Source organism: Podarcis tiliguerta (genome assembly GCF_965153285.1).
Source record: "Podarcis tiliguerta genome assembly, chromosome: 2".
Taxonomy (NCBI): domain Eukaryota; kingdom Metazoa; phylum Chordata; class Lepidosauria; order Squamata; family Lacertidae; genus Podarcis; species Podarcis tiliguerta.
The window spans coordinates 11,152,162-11,179,291 of record NC_139535.1 but is presented as its reverse complement, the minus strand read 5'-3'; the positions used below and the strand labels follow the sequence as shown (position 1 = coordinate 11,179,291).

At 48.2% G+C, this 27,130-nt stretch overlaps 2 protein-coding genes across 6 annotated transcripts in view; one reads left to right on the top strand and one right to left on the bottom strand.

Annotated features, from left to right (window-relative positions):
- Window positions 1-681: 681 nt before the first annotated feature.
- Window positions 682-7,519, top strand: LOC310670904 (vesicle-trafficking protein SEC22b-B-like). The gene is made up of 5 exons (XM_083426753.1): window positions 682-907; window positions 3,567-3,676; window positions 4,593-4,753; window positions 5,657-5,803; window positions 6,102-7,519. The coding sequence occupies exons 1-5, from the start codon at window positions 833-835 to the stop codon at window positions 6,257-6,259; spliced, it is 651 nt and encodes a 216-aa protein (XP_083282879.1). The 5' UTR covers window positions 682-832; the 3' UTR covers window positions 6,260-7,519.
- The window catches only part of NOTCH4 (notch receptor 4), a 113,264-nt gene continuing 93,160 nt past the window's right edge, over window positions 7,027-27,130 (bottom strand). For 4 of the 5 annotated variants that reach the window (XM_083424550.1, XM_083424548.1, XM_083424549.1 and 1 more), the window contains 11 exons: window positions 25,147-25,259; window positions 23,265-23,683; window positions 20,479-20,808; window positions 18,991-19,154; window positions 16,304-16,526; window positions 14,685-14,775; window positions 13,920-14,049; window positions 12,568-12,809; window positions 10,877-11,024; window positions 9,545-9,642; window positions 7,027-9,324 (listed from right to left, as the gene is read on the bottom strand). In XM_083424550.1, the coding sequence (XP_083280676.1) occupies window positions 8,956-9,324; window positions 9,545-9,642; window positions 10,877-11,024; window positions 12,568-12,809; window positions 13,920-14,049; window positions 14,685-14,775; window positions 16,304-16,526; window positions 18,991-19,154; window positions 20,479-20,808; window positions 23,265-23,683; window positions 25,147-25,259 (2,327 nt within the window). In that variant the 3' untranslated portion in view covers window positions 7,027-8,955. The remainder of the gene's footprint in view (window positions 9,325-9,544; window positions 9,643-10,876; window positions 11,025-12,567; window positions 12,810-13,919; window positions 14,050-14,684; window positions 14,776-16,303; window positions 16,527-18,990; window positions 19,155-20,478; window positions 20,809-23,264; window positions 23,684-25,146; window positions 25,260-27,130) is intronic. The other variant, XR_014507510.1, reaches the window with a different exon arrangement.

Genomic DNA, 27,130 nt, shown 5'->3' with positions numbered 1-27,130 from the left:
GCTCCTGCCAACCTAGCAGTTTGAAAGCACGTCAAAGTGCAAGTAGATAAATAGGTACCACTCCGGCAGGAAGGTAAATGGCGTTTCCGTGCGCTGCTCTGGTTCGCCAGAAGCAGCTTAATCATGCTGGCCACATGACCCGGAAGCTGTATGCCGGCTCCCTCAGCCACTAAAGCGAGATGAGCGCCGCAACCCCAGAGTCGGCCACGACTGAACCTAATGGTCAGGGGTCCCTTTACCTTTACCTCGTACTTTGGCAATTTACTGGTGCCTGCTGTTTTTGAAGTCTGCCTTATTGCTATTTCTGTTCAGTAACTTGCAAATCATTATTATTTGCAAATAATAATTTTGAAATTGTATTATTACAATACAAAACCACGACCGAGATATAGCAACATACAAGGCCAAATAATCGAAGTTGCAAAAATGCCAAATGCATCCAGGATGGCCAAAGCAGCTCAGCCCATCAAGCTATACAATACTAATTGCTACTTTTTTTTTGCAAAACTCCCACAATAACTAAAATCAACAGGCCCTAAAGAGCCGCTGCTGCTAACGATATTACTAGCAGGGATATTACCTCCAAGGCGAAAGAGAGGAGGAGCCCTCCGGAGGCCGGGCGGGGCGTGCGCGCCTCGCCTGGTGCCAAACTAACTTCTTGGCGGCGTCGCTCCGCCCCGCTTCGCCCGCGATTTGCATCCCTCCCGTCGGCCACGTCAGCCGGGAGTCCGGGTCCGGCTGTAGCCTCCGGAGGGGAGGGGGAGAGGGATACCCCCCCTTAAAATAAACACCCCAGGACCCCCCTCTCTCCCCCCCTCCACGCCCAGCCAGGATGGTCTTGCTTACCATGATTAGCCGGGTCCAAGACGGGCTTCTCCTGGCAGCTTCTATGCAAGAAACGGAGCAGGTAAGAGGAAGGAGGAACCCAGGAGTCCGAGGCTTCCAGGGCATCTCCGCCCCCCCACCCCCTCAGCCGACCCTCTCCAGCTCTAACCACTAGGAAATCCTTTCCTCTCAAGGGTCACGTTTCAGCTTTCTAGGACCTTTTTCGCTACTTCTTACTTGCACCTGGTTTTGTTCTGCGTAGGAAACTCAGCCAGATGGGCGGGGTATAAATAATAAATTACTATTATTATTATTGGTGGGGGGGGGAGTGAACTTTCAAAACTGGTTTCAGAGATGATTTATGCAGGGGTTATGACATTGGCACACGTGGAGTGGGGGTATCAAACAAATAAATTAATAGCACCAAACGTCATGGGGCGTCTGAAGGCTGCAATCGTTGTACACACATCTGCAAGGAAACTCAACTGAAAAACAATGAGACACCTTTCTGAGTAGAAATAATAATAATAATAATAATAATAATAATAATAATAATAATAATACGTATAGCAGGGGTGGATAAATGCCAGTTTGGGGGACCTGATCTGGACCCACTCCTCCTCTTGGTAATTTTTCTGCCCCACTTCGAGATGCCATGGGTTTCGAAGGCGGTGCAAAATAAAGAAGTAAATTAAAAAGTAAGATGGTGCCCTGATTTGGAATGCTCAGTGGTGGAGAATATGCTTTGCTTGCAGAAATTCCCAGGTTCAATCCTGACATTTCCAGGTACAGTTAGGGGAGGCCTCACTCTGGAACCCCTGAGTGCTGCTTCCGGCCAGTGTTGACAGTACTGAGCTAGGTGGGCCAGTGGTCTGACTAGAAGGCAGCTTCCTCCGTTACAAATCTACCCTTCCCGCCATTGGAAAAAAGAAGAATAAATCTCTCTCCTGCCTCCCAGCTGATGTGTGGGGCAGATGAGTGTGCCCACTTTTGGCCCCGCCCTCTGCCGGCATGTGGCCCCCAAAGGTTTGGCTGAGGACGAACGCGGCCCTTGATGCAAAAAGGGCTGCTCCAACGTATAGGAGACCGCTTCAAGTGTGCTTTGTATTGTAAGCTAATTTTGTATTTCCCTGGCACTACACACACTCATATACAGAACCAGCTTTAGGCAGGTGAACCATAACTGCTAAAGAGAGCTTCCTGGCTCAGGGGCAGTTTATCTTTGAATACCAGAACTTGGGAACAGATCACAAGGGTCCTTAAGAAGCTAACAAAAATGGGCAGCTAACTAGGGACGCGGATGGCGCTGTGGGTTAAACCACTGAGCCTAGGGCTTGCTGATCAGAAGGTCCCCACGACGGGCTGAGCTCCCGTTGCTCAGTTCCTGCTCCTGTCAACCTAGCAGTTCGAAAGCACGTCAAAGTGCAAGTAGATAACTTCCTCTGGCGGGAAGTTAAATGGCGTTTCCGTGCGCTGCTCTGGTTCGCCAGAAGCAGCTTAGTCATGCTGGCCACATGACCCGGAAGTTGTACGCTGGCTCCCGCGGCCAATAAAGCGAGATGAGTGCGGCAACCCCAGAGTCGGCCACAACTGGACCTAATGGTCAGGGGTCCCTTTACCTTAAACTGGCAAGTGATGAAAACAAGTTGCTGGACTAGATTATCCAGCAAGACTGTTATTCTTTTCACTTTTCACTCTCCACCCCCATCGTTCTACCCAGACACTGAGGTCCAGCGCTGAGGGCCTTCTGGCGGTTCCCTCACTGCGAGAAGCCAAGTTACAGGGAACCAGGCAGAGGGCCTTCTCGGTAGTGGCGTCCTCCCTGTGGAACGCCCTCCTACCAGATGTCAAAGAGAACAACAACTACCAGACTTTTAGAAGACATCTGAAGGCAGCCCTGTTTAGGGAAGCTTTTAATGTTTGATGTATTACAGTATTTTAATATTTTTTGGAAGCCGCCCAGGGTGGCTGGGGAAGCTCAGCCAGATGGGCGGGGTATAAATAAATTATTATTATTATTATTACTAAATGGACTTAGGCAATCCAATGTGTGCCGTCAGGCTCCCATCTTTAGTATTCAGGCAATAATGCCAGCCTGCCATGCAAAGCTGTTGTAGGATTATGTGTGCTGTAACAATCCTCTAACGATGCCTAATAATGTAATTGCCTTCCTCTCTTCCTGAGGGAGCCCAGAAGTCTTGGGATCATAGAAATTCTTCCCACCCCACAACCAGCTGTAACCGGTCCACTTCCCAGAATTTTGATTTAAGCTCCTTGGCTGGCGCAAGAGATTTTGCTGCCGGAGGTGAATTATTATTGCGGTGTTATAAGTATAATCATTTAATTTGTTTCCCACCCTTCACCCTAACGCCCCAAGGGCACATCACAACAGTTTCAAACGCAACATTAAAAACCGTTTAAAACAAATTGCAGCCGCAGGAACAGGGTGGGCCGTAAAAATATATTTCTTGAGTATGCAAGACCAGGGTAAAAAGAAGATTGGCTGAATCAGGCCAGCGGCCTATCGTGGTCTAGCATCCTGTTCACAGATGCCTTTTTTTCTGGGAAGCTCAACAGCAGGACCGTCGGAGAGCAACACCACCAGTCTTCCTACCTGTAGCTCTCAGAAACTGATATTCAGAGGAATATTCAGCCCCCGACAGTGGAGGGAAAACATAGCCATTGCATTCTCTCCGATAGCCTTATCCCCTTGGTGTTAGTCCCAATTATTTCCTCTGCAGTCGAACCGGAACTTCCAAGAATATCACAGCCAAGCGAAGCAACTTTTCCGGAAGCTTGGGGAGCATTCGCCGAACCGCTGTTCCTTGCAGGCTGGGGCGATGACTTTCCAGTAAGTGCCCGGTGTTTCTCAGAAATAAGGAGGGAGCGTGGTATTAAAAGGGCATCTCCTTTGAGAACCTGCGAACTGTTAAAAGATGCTATAACAGTGCTGGGATTGACAGGGCAGTAGGCCTAGAGCAGGGGGTGGGGGGATCTGGCTCCTTCCGGATGTTATTCATAGAAGTATCTTAGAATTGTAGAGTTGGAAGGGGACCCCAAGAGTCATCTAGTCCAACCCCCTGCAATGCAGGAATCTTTTGCCCAAGGTAGCTCCCATCATCCCTGGCCGTCGGCCATGCTGGTTGGGACTGATGTCTGCTGGAGTCCAAGAATAGCTTACGGGTGGCAGGTTTCCCCATCCCTGCTGTGGATGTGTGTTTCTCTCTTAGAGTGCGGGGGCCCTGTGTTCGAATCCTGAAAGTGAAACCTGCCTGGAGTGGGGGAAGCTACAATTGAGAGAAGTTGGAGGGGCCCCAGCTTAGAGATAGAGCATGTTCTTTGCATGCAGAAAGTCCAATCCCTTTGCTTGTCTAGATTTAAAAAAGCGTTCTTGGGCAGCAGGGCTCTTTCTTCGATGGGGAAGAGCTGCTGCCAATCATATTTCACAACACTGAACTAGATGGACCAATGGTGAGACTCGGTATAAGGCAGCTCCACATGACACCCGGCTGCTGCTTCTAAACCACCTTCACCGAAATAGCAACTTTCATGGTCGCCTATGTTCCCAATTGGGAGACGATGGTTCATTTATTCATACTAGCTATCCCAACGTTGTAAATTATTTGCATTATTTTACTAGTGCGGTTGCGCTGCTACAAATTCCTAGGGTCTAGAAACTTGCTTGTGAGGCTGTTTGTGCTCGCTTGAAAGAGCCGGATCACGATTTCCCTTCCTCCTCGCTTCTGTGCCCTCTTCCCCCTCTGCAGCTACCTGATCAGCCAGGGCATTTGCTACCTGACGCTGTGCGAAGCCGCTTACTCCAAAAAGCTGGCCTTCGCCTTCCTGGAGGAGCTGCAAGCCGAATTCTGGGAGCTGTACGGGAAGAAGGTGTCCTCCGTGTCACGGCCGTACGCCTTCATCGAGTTTGGTGCGTACTAACTGGGGGAGCCTCCCCAGCCCAGCCCCACCAGCCTCCTAGTCCTCATTGTCTAAACCAAGTTAGGCAACTCAAAACTTTTGCCTGCCTTGCAAGCAGAAGACCTTAGGTTCAGTCCTGGTAGCTATTGGATCTGGAGTGTGTTGTTGTATAGTCGTTCAGTTGTGTCCGACTCTTCGTGACCCCATGGACCAGAGCACGCCAGGCACTTCTGTCTTCCATTGTCTCCCGCAGTTTGGTCAAACTCATGCTGGTAGCTTCGAGAACACTGTCCAACCATCTCGTCCTCTGTCGTCTCCTTCTCCTTGTGCCCTCCATCTTTCCCAGCATCAGGGTCTTTTCCAGGGAGTCTTCTCTTCTCATGAGGTGGCCAAAGTATTGGAGCCTCAGCTTCACGATATGGAATGTACTTTTATTTATTTGTCTAGAAGAGAAGTGGACAACCTCCAGGTTTCTTATTTTGGGTGGGTGGGGGGCGAGAGCTAATTTGCCTGCTCCCTCAGGCCAATTTTTCTGACCCCCTGCAAAACGTGGAATAAAAATAAAAGCAGACCCACATTCATTTAGGGCCACTTGTACACACCACAGCAGCATGGAGTAGTGGCCAGAATCATGGCCTAGGACCTGGAAGAGCAGGGTTCAAATTTCCACTCAGTTATTAAGGCCACTGGGTGAGCTTGGACCAGTGTTGTTACACAGATAAAATGGATGGGGGGGGGGAACTGTGGGCATTACCTTGAAGTCCTTTGAGAAAAATCAGGATACCAGTGCAAAAAAAACACCACTGGGCGAGTGGCCTCAGCCCCCCCCCCCCCAAGGCGAGTCCCTGTGGCCTAGTAGTAGTTCATCTCAGATGTTGCCAATCCACGAAACCCTCCTATATTTTTTTTAAAGACCTCTATATCCAGAAACTGAAGAAATCCTACCTGGACACCTGGTCCAAGCGCCACCTGAGCAGCATCAACATGGAGCTACAGGATGTTCAGAAGATCATGGTGACCAACATTGAAGAGGTGCTCCAACGTGGAGAGGCCTTATCAGGTATGGGGAAAGGGGGTTTGTGATCAGTGCTGCGGGGAGATCTGTGTCTACACAGTGATCTGCGTGTCGAATTGGAAGTCACAGAGCAAAATATCACGTCTGTCTAATTTGGGGCCTGGGGTGGATGCGAGGATATCACATCCCCAGGTTTGGGAGGAAATCCGGGCCTGGACATATTCGCCTACAACAGGTTAGCCGCTCGCCGTGGCGAGCGGGAAGAGAAAAAACGGCGAAGATGGGGTTTTTAAAGGTCCGTTAACCAGCCCTGTCTTCTTTTTTCCCTCTATTTGCCCTCCAGCTCTGGATTACAAGGCCAGCAACCTGTCAACTCTCTCCAAGAAATACCGCCATGACGCCAAACTCCTCAACAGCCGTTCAGCCTACGCCAAAGCTGCCGCTACCAGTCTTGTCTTTGTGATACTTATGATCTACATACGCTTTTGGTGGCTGGTGTGACCCTGCGCTGCCTGCCTTCCACCCTCCTTCTTTGGTCCTGCCTCATACGGGGTTTTGTGAAAAGAGTGGGGTGTGTTTCTGCGCCCCCCTGCTCCGCCCTCCCCCAAGAGGCTGCTGTAGCACCTCTGGGAGAAACGAGAACTTGTGGAACTTGTTACTATTTTCAAGCATGGGACTGTTAGCCACCCTGCGGCTAAACCTGGAATGACAGCCGGTTGAGAGAAGTTCAGCACGGGGACTGTTTGCAATTGCGATGAATGTGGTTGCTTTTTTTGCTTTTAATGTGCAAAGCGTCCTGCAGCTTCCTTTGTCTTTTCAATGGACAAGGAAAAGAGAGAGGGGCACCTGTTTTTGGCAATCGCAAAAACAGCCTACGCACAGAGAGAGTCCCATGGCATCTTCAAAACTACCTAGGTGGGGATCATGTTCCTCTACAGATGGGCTCCCATCTGCTTCAGCCACTATGTCCCATTGGTCAGAGATGCTGGGAGTTATAGTTCAGGAACAACTAGGTGGCCACAGGTGTTCCCCTCCTTGCTGTAGAAGCTCTGAATACTACCAAGTTAGATAGGTTAGTGCAGCTGTTGCAGACAGAGAAACCATGCTTGAAATAAGATGGAGGGTGCTGAGGAATCATTCCAAGGGAGGCTGGTGTTTTTTTAGTTAAGATCATGGTGCTTTTTCAATAAATGTTATTTTCCATGGAACTGGGAGCAGGCAACTTGACAGTGGGTGGGGGAAGGGGAAAAAACTGCTCGCAAAAAACCTCCACAGCTAGTACATTTATTTTAGCAGTACATTTTCAGATATTCAGGGCTCAGCAAGAGCCAGTCCAGAACCTAATTTTCAATCCAGGGATATGTGACTTGATGACACAAGGGGAGAGTGTCTTTGAGCATGTGCAGAGTGTAGGCGAGGGTTACCTTTTTGTACTGGCTTTTAATGGCAGCTTGCCACGCACGAAATTAGCAGGGGGTCAGTGCTTCGAATGAATCGTTTGGTTTAGCAAAGCGGACTGAATTTGTTCAAAAATCTCTGAACCACGCCTAAAAGACATTCTAATGATTTCTGGGTGAACTGAATGCAAAATAAGTTTGGGTTTTTTTGTGGGGGGGGGTGTATTTGTAGAACTTTCAACGGTTTCTAGCTCATTTTCAGGTTCATTGGCTTACATGTTTTGTTTTGTTTTGACTCTTTAGACTCTTTGGGCTTTTAAGCTTAAAGATCATAATGGCTGGGGAAAATATATCTAAAAAACTGCTTTGTGTGTGGATTTTGATATTTGCTTAGCCTTCCTCTTTTCGCTCTATAAGATGCACCAGACCACAAGACGCACCTAGTTTTTGGAGGAGGAAAACAAGAAAAAAAATATTCTGAATCTCAGAAGCCAGAACAGCAAGAGGGATTGTTGCGCAGTGAAAGCAGCAATCCCTCTTGCTGTTCTGGCTTCTGGTATAGCTGCGCAGCCTGCATTCGCTCCATAAGATGCACACACATTTCCCCTTACTTTTAAGGAGGGAAAAATTGAGTCTTATAGAGCAAAAAATACAGTATATTTTATACTTCAGCACAGCTGCTTGCAACATTCTGAATGCTGAATGTGTGTGTGTGTATTTGCTAAGGATAATTTGGATAAATCTAAACCAAGCGTGAACCAAACTAGTTTATATCGCACAGGTACTAGAAGTAGTTTTCCTTTTTTGGACACCCTGAACTAGCTCTTTTTAAAAATGAACTTTTCAAGCACGGCAGCCAATCCTTTCCCCAGGACGCTGCCAGGAGAATTTTCACTTGCTTCACTTGTTTTTAGGTTGTTAGCCACAGTATCTATGCTCAACCTCCACTGTCACAGGCAGCACACCTCCGAATATTAGTTATTGGGAAATGCAGGTCGGGAGAGTTCTCTTGTGCTCAGTCTTCCTACAGGCATTCGGTTGGTCCTCGTGAAAGCAGGACGCTGGACTAGACGGGCATTTGGACTGATCTTGCAGGCTCTTCTTATGCCCCCCTCCCAATTTTTCTAAGGGTTGGGGGACAGAGCTCCTCCCTTCTCCCTGATAATTTTTGTTTAGGTCCTGGGAGGAGGAGCAGGGAAGATTAGCTGCAAGAGAGCAGATCCCTGGTTCTGATTTCTTAGGAGCCCTCAAGTTTCTAAGCAGGCAGAGCTGAGCTATGCTACGTGGCAGGGATGGTGTGTAATCATTGCGAGGCCTGGTCTTCATAAACCCCCATCTATCTGATTCTGCACCAGTGGAAGAGCAAAGCCAACCATGACAGCACGTATATTGGAGATTTGCAGCTTGGGGAAGCGGGGCGAAAGACCACTCTGACCCCAGTAGTCTGAGATCGTCCACCATTATCCAACAGCAAGTTAGGATCAAGGATTTCTCTGTACGCTCCAAGCTGTGTGACATATCATTGCCACGGACCCATGCAACAACACCTTGCATGACCTCAGATGTGTCCTCAGACAGTTCTCCGGTTTTACACAAGATCCTTCTCGTTCCTCCATGCAGGACGTCTAAATCTGCCCTCGGGCACCGCTCAGCTCTGAATTGCCTCCCTTCGTGGTGCCGTCCTGTGACATCATCCCAGCCCTGCATGACCTCATCAGGAAGTGCCACACCATGGCTCAGTCCGCTGTCGCTGACTCGCAGCTGTAGCCTCTGGCCAACCCAGACCCAGAGGGTGCAGAGTCACTCGTCGGGTGGCCCCACAGCATTTTCTGATTGGCCAATCGGCAGCGTAGGAGCGGGGAGGTCCTTAAAAGGGCCCTTGGTCTCTGGGACCGGAGTTAGCCGCTGGTTGCCAGGTTGCCACTTTAACCTGCGTGGGCTGCCGGCAGACCGGTGAGGCTGGGGGCGTGGCCTGTGTGGAGAGAGCTGCTGGGAGGGGCGGGGGCAGTCCAAGAGGGCCAGGATGTCGTGGTGGAGGCGTTCAAGGGCCACGTCCTTCGGGAGGCGGCCCACATGGTCCCGGATGCTCTGCTTGGCTCCGTTTTGGAGAAGAAGGCAGGCCACTTTGTAGCTCCCCTCTTGGGCAGCCACAAACAACGGGGTCTGTGCCTGGTGGGAGGGAGCAAAATAGATAAAAGTCGCATCTGCACAAATCTCTTTAAAGCACGCTTATAAAACAGCCACGGCTTCCCTCAAGGAATGCTGGGAAATGCAGTTTGTTAAAGGTGATGAGGCTTGTTAGCAGACCCCACGCAGACCCCTACAGTTTCCCCTCCACCTCTGGCGTGTCTGTTTTCAGACGGCGTGAGCAGAAAAAGACATTACCTACCCGATTATCCTGGCTGTCCTTATCAGCTCCATTTCTGAGCAGGACAAGGGTGGCACGGACGTTATTGACCGCTGCAGCCCAGTGGAGGGCCGTTTTTCCTGTGGGACAGAGAACACAGGGATTGACTGAATCGAAATCCATGAGGCTCTCTGGGTGAGCTTGGCCAAGTCGCCATCAATCAGCCAAACCAAACCTCCTTGGAGGAGCTCCCTGGTGTAGAGGGTTACGTAGGGTTGCCATACATCCAGAATTTCCTGGGCATTGCCAGAACACGGCAGTCAGAAACAGTGCCCAGACGGAAACTGTTGAAATGTCAGGGAAAATCCAGACGTGTGGCAACCCCTGTCAGAAGTGTATTTCCTTAAAAATAGCTCAAAAACCTCCATTTTTTGTTTTGAGATTTAGCAAGAAAAAGCTCAACAAGTCTGGGCAGAACAAAAAACTTCCATGTCCGGATTTTCACTTTTTGAAATATGGCAACCCTAAGTTACAGCAAATCAGCCTGCCAGATCTCCCAGATGCGGGATGGATCCCGCAGCAAGGAGATGGCTTGTCCGCACCCAAGCAAACAGTTCTGCATCCTTTATGCACAAAGCAAGATCCATATAGTTAAAGCTATGGTTTTCCCAGTAGTGATGTATGGAAGTGAGAGCTGGACCATAAAGAAGGCTGATCGCCGAAGAATTGATGCTTTTGAATTATGGTGCTAGAGGAGAGTCTTCAGAGTCCCATGGACTGCAAGAAGATCAAAGCTATCCATTCTTAAGGAAATCAGCCCTGAGTGCTCACTGGAAGGACAGATCGTGAAGCTGAGGCTCCAATACTTTGGCCACCTCATGAGAAGAGAAGACTCCCTGGAAAAGACCCTGATGTTGGGAAAGATGGAGGGCACAAGGAGGCGGGGACGACAGAGGACGAGATGGTTGGACAGTGTCCTCGAAGCTACAAACATGAGTCTGACCAAACTGCGGGAGGCACTGGAAGACAGGAGTGCCTGGTGTGCTCTGGTCCATGGGGTCACGAAGAGTCGGACACGACTAAATGACTAAACAACAACAACAACAAAAGCGTATATCTGTTTACCTAGAACTTCCCATTGCACCCGGCTGGTGAGGCCATAGGTGTCAACTGCCCAAAGTCTCTCCACAGACAAGCACAGCATCAATGTGACCCAATTAGCATACATCAAAGCGAGTGAATGCACAGACATATATAAGCTCAGTCCTACAACAACTATTAGTTTTGGTGCTATCTTGACTACCAAGATGGCATTTGCAGGCCTTCTGGGACATGCCACTTTGGGTTCAGCACACAGACAAGCAATGCCCTCACCTCTCTTATCCACAGCCCTGATGTCGGCATGATTGGCAACCAGCTCCTCCACCATGTTTTCAACCCCAAGCCGTGTGGCAAGCATGAGAGGGGTGGTGCCGTCGTGCGCCGATGCGTCCAAGTCCGTATGCCGGTGCCGCAGAAGGATCTGTGGAGAAAATGTTCCCTTTTAAAAAATGTGCTGCTGGGTCACTTCTGCCAGTGGGCCACTGGCCTCATCCAGCAGAGCTCTCCTTATGCTCTTGCCACAGTCACTCCTCTCCAGGGTTTCCCCCAAGCAATCAGAGACTGCGCCTGCATGCATCCAACCTCTCCTCTGCTCTTTTCATGCCTCTCTTGGTCCTGGGAAACCAGAGGGGAGGAGAGCTTGTTGCAACAGGATGGAGGAGACAACCTATGACACTTCGCCAGCCTGACTCGTCTCTGCCTCTTGATCTCCCTCTTCTCCTGCTTCCGATTCTGGACTTCTCTCTGCTACAGTCTCCCTGCTCACCAAGCCCTGTTGCCTCCTCAGCTTCCCACACCTCCTCCTCCCAGTCTTCTCCCTCTGACCACTCATTGTTGTCCCACCACCACTCCCCGGGCTCTCAGCCTTCTTCCTTTGGGGGTTCCCCTGCTGGTTCCTCCCACTCTTCCTCTGCGTCCAATGACACCCCCCTAGTCTGGCATCCTGTTCTCCCAGTGGCCAACCAGATGCGCCCCCAAGAAGCCCGAGAGAAGGACCCAAGTGTACCCACCTCACCAATTGCGATTCCCAGCGAGTGCTCTTCAGAGGCATATATTGCCTCTGATAGTGGAGAGAGAAGAAGAGTTTGGATTTGGATTTGATATCCCGCTTTATCACTACCCGAAGGAGTCTAAAAGCGGCTAACAATCTCCTTTCCCTTCCTCCCCCACAACAAACACTCTGTGAGGTGAGTGGGGCTGAGAGACTTCAGAGAAGTGTGACTGGCCCAAGGTCACCCAGCAGCTGCATGTGGAGGAGCGGAGACGTGAACCCGGTTCACCAGATTACGAGTCTACTGCTCTTAACCACTGCACCACACTGGGAGAGAACATGGTCATTGTGACCAGTATGATAGCCTTGTCCTCTGTGTTCAAAGAGTCTTGTTTGTATGGAGAAGGCCTTCTGGGAATCATAGAATCATAGAGTTGGAATAGACCACAAGGGCCATCGAGTCCAACCCCCTGCCAAGCAGGAAACACCATCAGAGCACTCCTGACATATGGTTGTCAAGCCTCTGCTTAAAGACCTCCAAAGAAGGAGACTCCACCACACTCCTTGGCAGCAAATTCCACTGTCGAACAGCTCTTACTGTCAGGAAGTTCTTCCTAATGTTTAGGTGGAATCTTCTTTCTTGTAGTTTGGATCCATTGCTCCGTGTCCGCTTCTCTGGAGCAGCACAAAACAACCTTTCTCCCTCCTCTAGGTGACATCCTTTTATATATTTGAACATGGCTATCATATCACCCCTTAACCTCCTCTTCTCCAGGCTAAACATGCCCAGCTCCCTTAGTCGTTCCTCATAAGGCATCGTTTCCAGGCCTTTGACCATTTTGGTTGCCCTCCTCTGGACACGTTTGTCAGTGTCCTTCTTGAACTGTGGTGCCCAGAACTGGACACAGAACCGGACACAGTACTGGGAGTGTGATGTCATTTCACCCTTGCACCTCCATTTTATTTTAGTCACCTGGAATACACCCAGCGCATCGGCCGCGATGGCGCTGTGCAAGGGGCTCCGTCCCCACTGGTCGCGGGCGTTGACGTCAGCGCCGGAGGCCAGGAGCCTGCGGGCGGCATCGGCACGGGAGAATCGAGCTGCCAAGTGAAGGGGCGTCTCTCCAGGGCTTCCCTTCTGCCCCTCTGCCCAGGATCCCTCCAGGTCCAATCCAGGAGAATGGGCCAAGGGCATCATGGGGGTTAGGCCACAAACTGGAGGGATAAAAAAAGGGGCATTTCGTGAAGGTCAGACTTGTAACTAGGGATGTCCGTCCGTTTCGGTCTCCCTCTGCCTCTCATTTTCCCAATCTTGAGTTCTGTTCCCCAGATTCCCTCATCAGTTTGTCAGCGTAATTATTTATCTATTTTTGGGTTTATTGGTAAGATTTCTATTTTTAAAAATCTCAATACGATAACGAATCAAGAAGAAGAAAGGAAAAAGAGAGAGAGAAAAGAACGAGAAAAGGAAAAGAAGCATTAGAGAAAAATTAAAAAGGCTTCTGGTTTTCCATTTGCCGGTTACATTAAAAAAAGAAATTATTTAAGACTTTCAGTCCATGTCTTCTCCATTTTAAGTTAAACAATATTTCTTTTAAGTCAATTTTTTTAAAGGAGAAAAGCCCCCTCATGAAAAATGGTTAGCCTTTTAGTGCAAATTTCTCCCATCATACACATTTATGTGTGCAATTTTGGCAAATATACACGAGTTTGCAAGGCAATCTTTCCTAGTACAGTGGTGCCTCGCAAGACGAAAAGAATCCGTTGCGCGAGTCTCTTCGTCTTGCGGTTTTTTTCGTCTTGCGAAGCAAGCCCATTAGCGGATTAGCGCTATTAGCAGTTTAGCGGCTATTAGCGGCTATTAAAGGCTTAAGGGATTAGCGGATTAGCTGCTAAAAGGCTATTAGCCACTTAGATCAGATGATAAGTGGCTTAGATCAGCTGTTAAGCGGCTTAAAGAACAGCTGTTAAGCAGCTTAGGGGCTTGGGGAAAAGGGGGGGGAGGGGAAAAAACCCCCAGGAATCGCAAGACATTTTCGTCTTGCGAAGCAAGCCCATAGCAAATTCGTTTTGCGAAGCACCTCCAAAACGGAAAACCCTTTCGTCTAGCGGGTTTTCCGTCTTGCGAGGCATTCGTCTTGTGGGGCACCACTGTATTATTATTATGTAATTCATTATGATATAATATAATATTATATTTATCTTTCCCTCCCCCCTGGTTCAGACCAGCCCTATGGACAGTATCTCTCCTTATTCCATCCAGTCCAGGGGCAGGACTTCCTGCCTTGTTGACGGCTTCCCTTGAAGGCCTGCTTCCCTCTGTACCTGGCTTTTGAGTCTTGACGGCCTTCGGCTTGGGGTCCTTCTCCTGGCTTGAGGTCGGTGTGCTGAACTGCACCTGCTTCTTTGGCCTAGACTGGCCTCGGTCCGGGATCGAGACGGCATCTGCATCACCCTGTACCAAAGAGGCTATAAAAAGTTTGCTCTGTCCCTGCTAGTGGAACGGGACCAACAACATGGGCCCTGCTGCGACTGTGAATGTCTCCCCTCTGCCACCCTCTGCACCCTGCCTGTCACCCATCCTCCCTGCTTACCTGGCAGTGTGATGGGAACAAATGTGACTCTTCTCTGTCCCTTCGTGGGGGGAAATAAAGTAAAAGGGGACATATTCATCCCCACCACTATCTCTATGGCCCAACTATGGTGCCACACTTGAAGAAGAAGAGTTAGGATTTGATATCCCGCTTTACACTACCCGAAGGAGTCTCAAAGCGGCTAACATTCTCCTTTCCCTTCCTCACCCACAACAAACACTCTGTGAGGTGAGTGGGGCTGAGAGACTTCAGAGAAGTGTGACTGGCCCAAGGTCACCCAGCAGCTGCATGTGGAGGAGCAGGGAAGCGAACCCGGTTCACCAGATTACGAGTCTACCGCTCTTAACCACTACACCACATTGGTTCTCTGTGATATATTGATTTATTTTTTAAAGTTGTTATGATGGCCCCGGCCCTGTTGCCTGTAGGGCTCTGGACATGCACTCTGCCGTTCAAATCCTAGCAGCAGCACTGCCTCCCCATCCGGACCAAATACCTCCATATCTGCACAGTTCAGCGGTCCATCAAAGTGGGGGCTGGAGCACATGTCAGGGTCATCTACAAATTCAGCACTCGGCTTCATTGGCCTGCATTGTGGAGAGAGGGGGAAAGAAACGGAGAGGAATAAGGAGAGATCCCAGGCTGCTGCTGCTGCTGCTGCTGTTGTTATGAGTCTGCGGCGTTAATCCCGGGTTCCAGCAAGTGCTAAAATCAAATGAAGGCTTCTAATTTTTGAAATAGCCTGTCTAGCTCCCTGGTGAGGTGTAAAGAGGACAAAGGAAAGGGACCTGTAAGAGACAGCAAATGCCCTCCCTCAACTCACAGATAGGGAGAAGGAGAAAAAAGGCAAAAAAGAACTGGAGAGAAGTGATGTGACCTAGAGGTAAAGCAGCAGACTGGAGAGTCAGAACAATGTTTGAGAACGATATTTGATTTCTGTTTGACTCCACAGCTGCGGCAATGGGAGGAGCAAGGCCCTTTTGGGATGTCAGTGCAGCGCACCCCTCCATCGCAAGCGCAGGTTTCATATTCAGTGGTACCTTGGAAGCCGAACGGAATCCATTCCGGAAGTCTGTTCGACTTCCAAAACATTCGGAAACCAAGGCGGAGCTTTCGATTGGCCGCAGGAAGCTCCTGCAGCCAATCAGAAGCCGTGGAGGATGTTCCAAAGAATGTTCGCAAACTGGAACACTCACTTCCAGGTTTGCGGCATTCAGGAGCCAAAACGTTCGACTGTCTCTGGAAACAAACCATCTATCATAAAGACATCAGTCTCTGCTGTGTCTCATTTTCCGAAAGGAAACACATACCCTGGGGAAGCGCCGGGAACCCCTGGAATTGTGCGCCGCTCACAGATTGGGGGGCATGTGGACATGTAACACTATTTTGCAGGCAGCATTCAATGTCACATACTGGCAAATTCAGGCACGAGAGTCGATTGAGAGGTCTTATGCACCAAACCCACTTTCCCCAAGACATTGGCAGACTTTGGGGGTCTCAAATATCAGCAGTGGCCTCCCCACAGCCTCTCACCTTTCGTTCTACACCATGGTTATGGCGCCTCAAGGCTCTGCGCGCAGTGTGACAGAAGCAGTTGTGCTTCCTAAATCTGCCCAAAAGGATAATGCAGTGGAAAATGAGGTGGGGGTGGGCAATGGTTTGTTGTAGCGTTGTCTAATTGCCCCTTGAGCAAATATAATAGCACCTTAATCAAATCAGGATGCTCTGTCTATCTTTGCCTTTGGCTCAACCACCTCTCAGCCTTCCTGCTTTCCGCCCAATGGCAACCAGCCGCCACTGAAGGAAATACAGTGGTACCTCGGGTTACAGACGCTTCAAGTTACAGACTCCGCTAACCCAGAAATAGTACCTCGGGTTAAGAACTTTGCTTCAGGATGAGAACAGAAATCGCGCAGCGGCGGCGCGGCAGCAGCAGGAGGCCCCATTAGCTAAAGTGGTGTCTCAGGTTAACAACAGTTTCAGGTTAAGAATGGACCTCTGCTACGAATTAGGTTTTTAACCCGAGGTACCACTGTAAGTGGACTGAATACCCAAGTCATCCTCATTGTTTGGTGCCAAGCCAGGGCTGCCGCCAGCCACGCCTCTCATACTCACTTGAGCCCAATGGCGTCCTCTCCCACCGGGTCCCGGCGGCAACGTCGCTTCTTGGCCTGGTGTGGAGCAAACCCAGGGGGGAACCAGAGGGAGCCGTGTTCGCGCCTCTGGGGCTGGCGGATCCTCCAGACTCCGAGGAAGACGGCCAGCGCTATGACCACAACGGCAGCACCAACGCCGTATATGAGAGGCCCCGAAAAATGGGAAACGGAGGCCTGGGGATCTGGTGGTGGGGAGGAGAGAGAATGTGAAAGAGGAGCCCCCCCTCACCAAATCCCATCTGTGCTACTGATTTATATCAGTTCCATACCAGTTTCCTAAGCACGGCTTCCTTCTAAATAATTATGGGAATTGTAGTTTGGCAAGAATTATCTGGTAACGGTCCATTGGTATTTGCCCTGAACGGTGCTGTAAAGACAGTGGCGTAGCGTGGGTTGTCAGCACCCGGGGCAAGGCAAGTAATTTGCGCCCCCTAACCCGGGGCAAGGCAAGTAATTTGCGCCCCCCGCTGCACTGTCCCTCCCCCAGATAGTCCCTCGCTCTCTCTCCGCACCGCATGCCTGGCACCCCCCTCCCCCCCACAGTGCCCGGCGGCTCGGATCGGATTTGCACAGCCAGCACTGCAGTGAGAGAGAGTGAGTGAGTCAGGTAGGGGCAGAGAGCTGCGAGTACGAGCGCGCGCCCCCAGATGTTGCGCCCGGTACGGCCGGCCCCCCCTGCACCCCCCACGCTACACCACTGTGTAAAGAGCAATGGGGGGGGGGGAGAAATAGCAGGCCAGAGGTGGGGTTTCCAGCAGATAATGGCATGAGGGCCCTGATCTGGAGTGGGAGCACGTTCTGAATCAAACTCCCCCCTTGGCTAACTTTTTCTGCAAAATAGAACTGGAGTTTTTCAGGAATTTGTTTCAAAATGGGAGGTTTTCAAAGAATATCTGAACAATAAATATAGTGGTTTAAATTCTGTTGCAGCACTCGAGGAACTTCAGTAATAGTTGCAAGGTAGATATAAGAAATTAGATTTATTGAGAATAAGTTTAATTATGATAAAAGTGTGTATTGGCAATAAGTACCGGTAATATGAATTTGAAATATGGAATAGACGGGAGGTTGGGTCTTTAGTGTTAAGACCAATAAATGTTTTATTGTTTGCTAAGAAAATTATGTGTCTGTGGTTATTTTTGTGTGCAATTTGGTATTTGTTCCCCCCCCCCCTTTTTTCTTGTTGTATAAATAAAAAACTTTTTTTAAAAAAAAAAAAGAACTGGAGTTTTTGTGGCTATCCTTTGGGTAGGGGGCAAGGGGGGCTCTTCCCTCCCCTCTGATATGGCATAATTTCCAGATTCCCAGCTTGCTTTGCCTTTAAAAAGAAAAAAGAGTAAAGACCCATCCACATAGCAGACTTAAAACAGTATTGTACACTCTAAATGTTAGGAAGAACTTTCTTTCCCCCCCTTTTTGTAACATCTTTATTGAAAGTTCAAAAATGCATAACTATATGTGCACCAAACATGGTGAGATACAAACAAAAAGAGGGAATGAAATTCACTGCATGCACTACAATAAAAGAAAATGTAATGAAAATGTTGTACAGATGGTATGTAACACCAGTGAAACTTGGTAAGATGTATAAACTTTGTAACAAATGTTGGAAATGTAAAGAAAAAGAGGGAACATTTTACCATATGTGGTGGGAATGTAAGAAAGTGAAATGCTTCTGGGAAATGATTTATAATGAGATGAAGAAAATGTTGAAATATACCTTTATTAAGAAACCAGAAGCATTTCTATTAGGAATAATAGGGAATGAAATTAGTAGGAATGATGTGAAACTGTTTAGGTATGCAGTGACAGCAGCAAGAATCTTGATGGCCCAGAAATGGAAGCAGGAAGAAATGCCGACCAAGGAAGAATGGAGGATGAAGTTGACGGAATACGCAGAGATGGACAAATTGACTGGGAAAATAAAGAACCAATGCGATCAGAGATTTTCCGAGGACTGGAATAAATTTACAGAATATATCAAAAATGTATGTGAGGAGCAACTAACGCTTGCTGGCTTTCAAGAAGCTTTGTGAAAAAGATTGATTGAAATGTTGTTTGAAAAATAGGTCAAAATTAAGAGAGGTAAAGTGCAACATAAAATTAAGAAATGTGAGATGTAGTGATAATATGGAGAATAGTCAGATAGGTTGAGGGAAGTCCAAAAGATGTTTATGTATAAGGCGAATGTCAAATTTGGATAAAATGTATATTGGAAATTGAATAAAAATTAATTATTAAAAAAAAAGAGATACAAACAAAAAGAGAAAAATAAAAAGAGAAACTCAATGGGCAGCCTGGGGTCAGGCATTGCCCCTCAGCCTGGCCTACCTCACAGGGTTCGTGTGAGGATGAAAACAGGCAGGAGGAGAACCGTGTATGCTATATTTATCTACATGAAGGAAAAGTATGAAGTGAAACTCCACTCTGTTCTAATCAGACAGGAGAGCTCTCTTTTCCATTCCAACCTTTCTCAACCTGTGGGTCCCCAGATGTTGTTGAACTACAACTCCCATCAGCCTTAGCAAGCAAGGCCAAAGCTCAGGGATGATGGGAGTTGTAGTCCAACAGCATCTGGGCACCCACAGGTTGAGGACCGCTGCTTCAAACTCTCAGGAATTCGGGCCTAGCGTGTCTGCTACCTACCATTTCCCGCAGACTCGACCCAGGCAGCTACCACTGGGTATGGCACCAGGGACTCGAGGCTTCCTTTGGCTGATAAGGCCGCCAAGAAATTCAGGACACTTTGGGGCGATGTGAAGCACTGCCCTGAGCACTGGTTCCCATCCACGGCCAAGAAGATGGTAAAGCTGCAACAAATGACAAGAAAACCAATAATAAATAAATGCAAAGTAAAATAAATACCAAATAGCTGAGCAACCTTTCTCTCCAGCGACCTCGAAACTGCAGCTCTGTGAGTACACACTTGCCTTTCATTTGCGATTTAAAGCTCTGCGTCCAAGCGTCCTGATTTTTTGCTCTGTGGTTGCTCTGGGGTCTAAAGCTGTGCTTTAGAGCTGAATCAGAACAAATGTCCATCCATAGAAAATTATAATTGACAATTGCTCCGATTCAGCTTCAAAGAGTGGGTTTTTGTAGGGAAAGCTCAAGGAGGGAAAAACGTGCTTAGAAACACAAAGCATTAAAGGACAGACCTGTGCCTTGAAAGACAGGGGAAATTATAGATAATGAACTGGGGGGAAAAATTAAAAATAACTTTCCCTAAGAAACCAGAAGCTTTTCTTTTAGGTATCAAAGGACCAGAGATCCCGAAACTATTTATGATCGCGACCATGGCTGTGCAGATTCTGTTAGCCCAGTGATGGACTATATGGAATTGGCGGAAATGACTGGCAGAATCCGAGACCAGGGAGAAGAGTCAGGAGAAGAAGATTGGAAGAAATTTAAAGACTACTTACAGAAACACTGTAAAATTAATGAATGTTAGAATGATGCAGGATTGAAGTTAAGTGGGATTTTTTTAGCAGCAATGTTAAGGAGTATGTAAAAATGGATTGTTAACAGGTGATAATTTAAAGCTATAATATATTAAGATAAAAGATTAAGATAAAATTAAAGAGGGAAAGGATTTGCTGAATTAACCAATTGAACTGGAATGCAAGAAAGGGAGGTGTGAGGAGGTCAGGGAAACAAGTAAATGAAAGATAAGACATGGAAAGACTGATTTGTTTTTAACTGTTTCTAGTTTGTATTTTCTTTTTCTTTTTTTCCTTCTTTATTCTTTCTAATTTTTGTAATATATTGAAAACTTAAATAAATATCTTACCAAAAAAAAAGAAAAAAAAGAAAGAAAGATTCTGTTAGCCCAGAAATGGAAAGATGGTACAACTCCGACCAAAGAAGAGTGGCAGACAAAATTGATGAACTATGCTGAGATGGCAAAAACTTACAGGAACACAGTGGTACCTCGGGTTAAGAACTTAATTTGTTCTGGAGGTCTGTTCTTAACCTGAAACTGTTCTTAACCCGAGGTACTATTTCTGGGTTAGCGGAGTCTGTAACCTGAAGCGTCTGTAACCCGAGGTACCACTGTAATTAGAAATCAGGAAGAAGAGGTCTGGCATGGTGTGGAATGATTGGTGCAGACAGAGAGAAAGGGAGGCTCTCTCTTACCCAACAGTCTCCTCCAAAGTCTCAGGTTGAACCTGCGTCCAGTTGCTCCTGGTTCCAAGCAGCTCCTTTCCCGTGTAGGGGTAAACCCTCTCCCTGCCCCGGGAATCTTGCTGAACTTGCAGCGCCGTCCGCACAGCGACCGCCAGAGAATACAGGAAATGGGGAAGGTCCTTGCGGGGAAGCAGGACAGCCAGGCCCAAGGCGGAGTTCCCGAGCGGGCCAGGATGAGACCGACAATCTCCCCCATCCCAGCCACATGAGGCCTCGTTGCATCCTCTGTCGCAGTGCCCGTCCGAGGAGTGGTCCCGACAATATTGCTCATAGAAAGGGCTGAGGGGGAAAAGTTAGAATCATAGAATCATAGAGTTGGAAGAGACCACAAGGGCCATCGAGTCCAACCCCCTGCCAAGCAGGAAACACCATCAGAGCGCTCCTGACATATGGTTGTCAAGCCTCTGCTGAAAGACCTCCAAAGAAGGAGACTCCACCACACTCCTTGGCAGCAAATTCCACTGTCGAACAGCTCTTACTGTCAGGGAGTTCTTCCTAATGTTTAGGTGGAATCTTCTTTCTTGTAGTTTGCATCCATTGCTCCGTGTCCGCTTCTCTGGAGCAGCAGAAAACAACCTTTCTCCCTCCTCTATGTGACATCCTTTTATATATTTGAACATGGCTATCATATCACCCCTTAACCTCCTCTTCTCCAGGCTAAACATGCCCAGCTCCTTTAGCCGTTCCTCATAAGGCATCGTTTCCAGGCCTTTGACCATTTTGGTTGCCCTCCTCTGGACACGTTCCAGTTTGTCAGTGTCCTTCTTGAACTGTGGTGCCCAGAACTGGACACAGTACTCCAGGTGAGGTCTGACCAGAGCAGAATACAGTGGCACTATTACTAGTTTGTCGTGTGAGGAATGTCACGGGGAAAGTGGGGCCATAAAACATTTTTTCACCTATACCACTAAAACGTGATAGGGATGGGAAGATCTGCCAGTCCCTCACTTTTCTACATTTTGCAGCCATTTGTGGAGTTTTTTTAAAAAACAGAACCTCATGAACATTCAAAATAGAACCCCCAGGTTCAAGGGAAGTCTACCTCTGAATATCAACTGCTGAGGACAAGCAAGAGAAGAACATTTGTCTATTTCAGTTTTTGGCTCGCAAGGAAGCATCTTGGAGGGCACTTTTGTAAACAAACGGCAGGGGAACCAGCTCCATATTGTCTCTACATCCGGCTCCTGGGCTTCCCAAGAGGCACCTGGGCTGCCACTGTGATAAACAGGACACTGGACCAGATGGGCCTTTGGTTTCGTCCAGCCGGATCCTTCTTAGATTTTTAAGAACAGGCAAGGAAGTGTCTGGCTCTGTTTTGCCAGGAGAGAGAAATTGGCACTCTGCCACCCTCAGATCCATTTCTATGTGTGCCATGAGGCACACACACCACATGCTAAGTGCACAGGGACACAGGAAGCTGCCAAGTCAAACCATGGCTACATGTAGCACAGTATTGTCTACACTGACAGGGAGTGGCTCTCTATGCTTTCCGCACTAGCTGGAAATGCTCTCCCTTCCACTGACAGAAGCAGCAATGCTTCTGAAAGCCAAGTTGCTGGAAACCGCAGAACCCGGAGAGGTATGAAAGGGGCAGAGGAGAAGTTAAGCTTCGTGCAGGCACAGTCTCAGACTGCTTGGGGAAAACCCTGGAGAGGAGGGCAGCTGTGGTGAGGGAGCGGGGGACCTTCAGTCTCAGCAATTGCTTCATGGGGGCAAGAAGAAGAAGAAGAAGAAGAAGAAGAAGAAGAAGAAGAAGAGGAGGAGGAGGAGTTTGGATTTGATATCCCACTTTATCACTACCCGAAGGAGTCTCAAAGGGGCTAACATTCTCCTTTCCCTTCCTCCCCACAACAAACAGTCTGTGAGGTGAGTGGGGCTGAGAGACTTCAGAGAAGTGTGACTAGCTCAAGGGCACCTAGCAGCTGCATGTGGAGGAGTAGGGAAGGGAACCCGGTTCACCAGATTACGAGACTACCGCTCTTAACCACTACACCACAGTGCCTCACACCTGCTGGAGATGGGTTGCTGTGCTCATTAGGCCTGATACTCCTGTGCAGATCCCATTTTTGCTAATAGAGGGTTAACTTCAACTTGCACAGTGTGATTTACTGCTGGCTCGCTCCTGTCATCTGCCCCCACCCTTATCCCTGCTGAGACTCAGGTGGGAGGCAAATCTGCCAGCCAGAGCCACCCCATGGAACCACTACAGTGGTGCCCCGCAAGACGAATGCCTCGCAAGACGGAAAACCCGCTAGACGAAAGGGTTTTCTGTTTTTCAATGTGCTTCGCAGGACGAATTTCTCTATGGGCTTGCTTCGCAAGACGAAAATGTCTTGCGAGTTCCTGCGATTTTTCCCCGCTCCCCACCCCCTTTTTCTAAGGCACTAAGCTGCTAATAGCCTTTTAGCAGCTAATCCGCTAATCCCTTAAGCCGCTAATAGCCGCTAATAGCCGCTAAACCGCTAATAGCGCTAATCCGCTAATGGGCTTGCTTCGCAAGACGAAAAAACCGCTAGACGAAGAGACTCGCGGAACGGATTCTTTTCGTCTTGCGAGGCACCACTGTACCAAGTAAGATGCCAGCCTCCACTGGTGCCCACAGCAGTTTCTCCAGCCTGCAAACAAGTCCATCGGCCCTAAGAGGTTGGCTGCCTCTGTCCTACTCGGCCAATGCTAGACCCCGCTTCCCACCCCACAGACCCCCCCATTTGCCACACCCCCTGGCAGTGACCCACTTGCAAGGCTTCCACGGGGCACAGTCGAATCCGTCATACAGGCAGTCCTCGCTATGGCAGCGGCGCTCACAATCCCCGTCCCGGAAATCCGCCTGGCACAACTCCTGCTTTGGGCAGGACCTCCAAGGATCAAGCACCCCCAGGGAACAGTCACCGCCATCCCAGTTGGTCTCGGGGGAGCTGCAGGCCCGGTCACAGCGCTGGTCTCCTGCCACCAGCCGGCACTCGGAGCTCGTGGTGGTCTTGGTGGTGGGACAGGAACCCGAGGAGCAGGGGGGGAGGTGGCAGTCATGCCCAGAGAACCCTTCCACACACAGGCACCGGAGTCCAGACGGGTGGGCGATGCAAACTCCCCCGTTGTGGCAGTGGAGAGATCCACAAGGAAGGGCTGGCAGGTCACAGGTGGTTCCATCATAACCCTAGATAGTGATGAGTGGGGAAGTAAAGGTCATTAAAAAAACACCACAAACTTCCACAGTCTACTTTTATTTCTGTCTGGAAACAAGATGGCACATTTAGAATTAATTAGCACTGCCAAGGCTTTTTTTTCAGCTGGAACTCAGTTCCTGCACCTCCCAGAGCAGAGGGCCTTTTTGGTAGTGGCACCCACCCTGTGGAACGCCCTCCCATCAGATGTAAAGGAAACAAACAACTATCTGACTTTTAGAAGACATCTGAAAGCAACCCTGTTTAGGAAAGTATTTAATGACTGATGTTTCAATGTATTTTTAATATTTTGTTGGAAGCCGCCCAGGGTGGCTGGGGAAACCCAATTGCCTTCTCAATCTGGCCCGTGGACGGTTCGGGAATCAGTGTGTGTTTTACATGAGTAGAATGTGTCCGTTTATTTAAAATGCATCTCTGGGTTATTTGTGGGGCATGGGAATTCGTTCCCCCCCCCAAAAAAAAAAATAGTCCAGCCCACCACATGGTCTGAGAGACAGTGGACTGACCCACAGCTGAAAAAGGATGCTGACCCCTGGTCAATAGGCGTGTTGGGCATCGGAAAAGGGTAATTCTAGATTTTTTACATTTTCTTTTTTTGACGGAGTGGGTGGGGAAGGAATGCAGCCTGCATTTTGATAGCAGTGACATAATGGAGACTAGGCATATAGCATAGCATAGCATAGCACTGTAGAGTTGGAAGGGACCCTGAGGATCATCTAGTCCAACCCCCTGCAATGCAGGAATATGCAGCTGGTCCATACAGGGATCGAACCTGCAACCTTGGCGTTATCAGCACCATGGTCTAACCAACTGAGCTATCCAGGCTCAAATTTCTGGATCACAGAACCACAAGGGACATCTGGTTCAAGCCCCTTTAGATGCAGAAATCTTTTGCCCAACATGGGGCTCAAACCCACAACCCTCAGGTTAAGAGCCTCATGCTCTACTGACTGAGCTATCCAGCCACACAACAACAACATGCCCTCTTTGGGAAGTGTTCTTGCACTGAACAGATTGCCTGATCGGCCATAAGGCAGGGTGCTGTGGCTGGTGGGTCCAGCAACAGTTATCAGCTGCGATAACTTGAAATTGTTTTTAGGTTAGAGGCTATGATTTATGTGCATGCTTAAGACCTGGTATTGGAGATGTCAAAAATCTGTCCATTTTGCTTTTCCAAGATTCTCATTTTTCCAAATCTGAAAGCCAGTTCTCCACATTTTTTTTTAAATTCTCCTGAAAATGCATCTGCATTTGGACCTGATTTTTTCCTGATTATTATTATTATTTTGTATGCAGTTTTGACTAACGATCGCGTTATAGGCGTAAACAGAGTTGTATCCCTGCCTCCATCCCTACATGGAGCACACCCACTTTAGAATTTGAACAACCCTCCTCCCCCCACAGACTGGCTGCGAATCCTCAGCCCCATTCATACCTGTGGACAGCGGCAGGTGAATTCAAGAGGGTTACCCGGCACCACGCTGCAGCTTCCCCCGTTGAGGCAGGGATTTGACTGACAACTATCAATCAAAGTTTCACAAAGAATACCTGTGGACGGGGGTGGAGGGGAAAAAGAATATATATATACATATATACATATGGGTGTTTTATTTTGTTATTACTGAAACTTTCCTTCCGTATGTAATCCACCTCAGATCCTTACTCTTCCTTGAGTCGTGGAAAAACTGAAAACAAATTTTTTTTTTAATTGCATTTTTTATTTAGCTGATGTTTTTTAGAGGGGTGGGTTATAAATGTCTTGTCCTTTATTTATTTGCATTTTCTATTTTACGTAAACAAATGAATTAAAAACATAAACATATAACCCCCTTTGACTTCCCTCCCCCATTGTGGAACCTAATATAATGATTTTCCCCTCTGCATAGCTTTCATAACTCTATTAATATAAATCCTTTATCATTCCATAGTCCATTTTTACTACAGGTTTTCTGTCAATCCCACCAACGTGTGTAATTGTTTACAGTAGTTTTTCAAGCAAATTATAACTTCCCCCATTCTTTATTAAAGACCTCCCCTTTCTGGTTTCTGATTCTTCCTGTAAATTTTGCCATAGTTCAGCAATTTATTTCATCATTTATTGTTAGCCATGTTGATGCTTCATAGACTCACTGGATTGTAGAGTTAGACACACAACTCCGAGGGTCATCAAGTCCAATCCCCCACCCCCAATGCAGGAATCTCAACATGTGGCCCCCCATCCAATTTGAAACCACACTGGACCCTGCTTAGCTTCTGGGATGTGCTAGCAGTTTCATTGCAGCCCCACTAGGAGCAGTCATAAGAGGAGCAGTAAAGCTAGAGTAGTTAAATTCCTCATATACAAAGGATGAGTATGTTAAATCTGTAATGATACACTGGGCAAGGGATTTGGGGCATAATATCCGTGGGTTAAACCACAGAAGGTCGGTGGTTCGAATCCCCGCGACAGGGTGAGCTCCCGTTGCTCGGTCCCTGCTCCTGCCAACCTAGCAGTTTGAAAGCACGTCAAAGTGAAAGTAGATAAATAGGTACCACTCTGGCGGGAAGGTAAAGGACGTTTCCGTGTGCTGCTCTGGTTCTCCAGAAGCAGCTTAGTCCTGCTGGCCACATGACCCGGAAGCTGTACACCGGCTTCCTTGGCCAATAAAGCGAGATGAGCGCCACAACCCCAGAGTTGTCCGCGACTGGACCTAATGGTCAGGGGTCCCTTTACCTTTACCTTTATCCAACTTTTAGGCTGGGAAAGGTTATGGAAAACTGACTTGAAATTCTCAGCATGTATGCTGAAAGAAAATTATATGGAAATTATGTACCAGTGGTATTTGACTCCTTGTAAGTTAGCAAAAGGGATGCGGGTAGCGCTGTGGTCTAAACCACAGAGCCTAGGGCTTGCTGTTAGGAAGGAATCCCTGCGAGGGGGTGAGCTCCCATTGTTTGGTCCCAGCTCCTGCCAACCTAGCAGTTTGAAAGCATGTCAAGTGCAAGTAGATAAATAGGTACTGCTCTGGCAGGAAGGTAAACGGCGTTTCCGTGTGCTGCTCTGGTTTCGCCAGAAGCGGCTTAGTCATGCTGGCCACATGACCCGGAAGCTGTGTGCGGACAAATGCCAGCTCCCTCGGCCTATAGAGCGAGATGAGCGCGCAACCCCAGAGTTGCCAGCGACTGGACCTAATGGTTAGGAGTACCTTTACCTTTAGTTTAAGTTAGCAAAAATGTATAAGACAAGTGCAAATATCTGTTGGAAATGTAACGAAAAAGAAGGCACATTTTACCATATGTGGGGGATGTGTAAGATAATAAAAGCATTCTGGGAAATGATATGTAATGAATTGAAAATAAAAGGTTAAAATAACTTTTATTTAAAAAAACCAGAAGCTTTTTTTATTTGGAATTGTAGGTACCGAGAGCAGAAAAGACTT

What these genes read in the sequence shown, in the direction of transcription:
- LOC310670904 (XM_083426753.1), top strand. Translation starts at nt 833, where the DNA reads ATGGTCTTGCTTACCATGATTAGCCGGGTCCAAGACGGGCTTCTCCTG. An exon ending in CTATGCAAGAAACGGAGCAG is followed by an intron (nt 908 to 3,566) that starts GTAAGAGGAAGG and finishes TTTCCTCTGCAG; the next exon opens with TCGAACCGGAACTTCCAAGA. An exon ending in ACGTGGAGAGGCCTTATCAG is followed by an intron (nt 5,804 to 6,101) that starts GTATGGGGAAAG and finishes TTTGCCCTCCAG; the next exon opens with CTCTGGATTACAAGGCCAGC.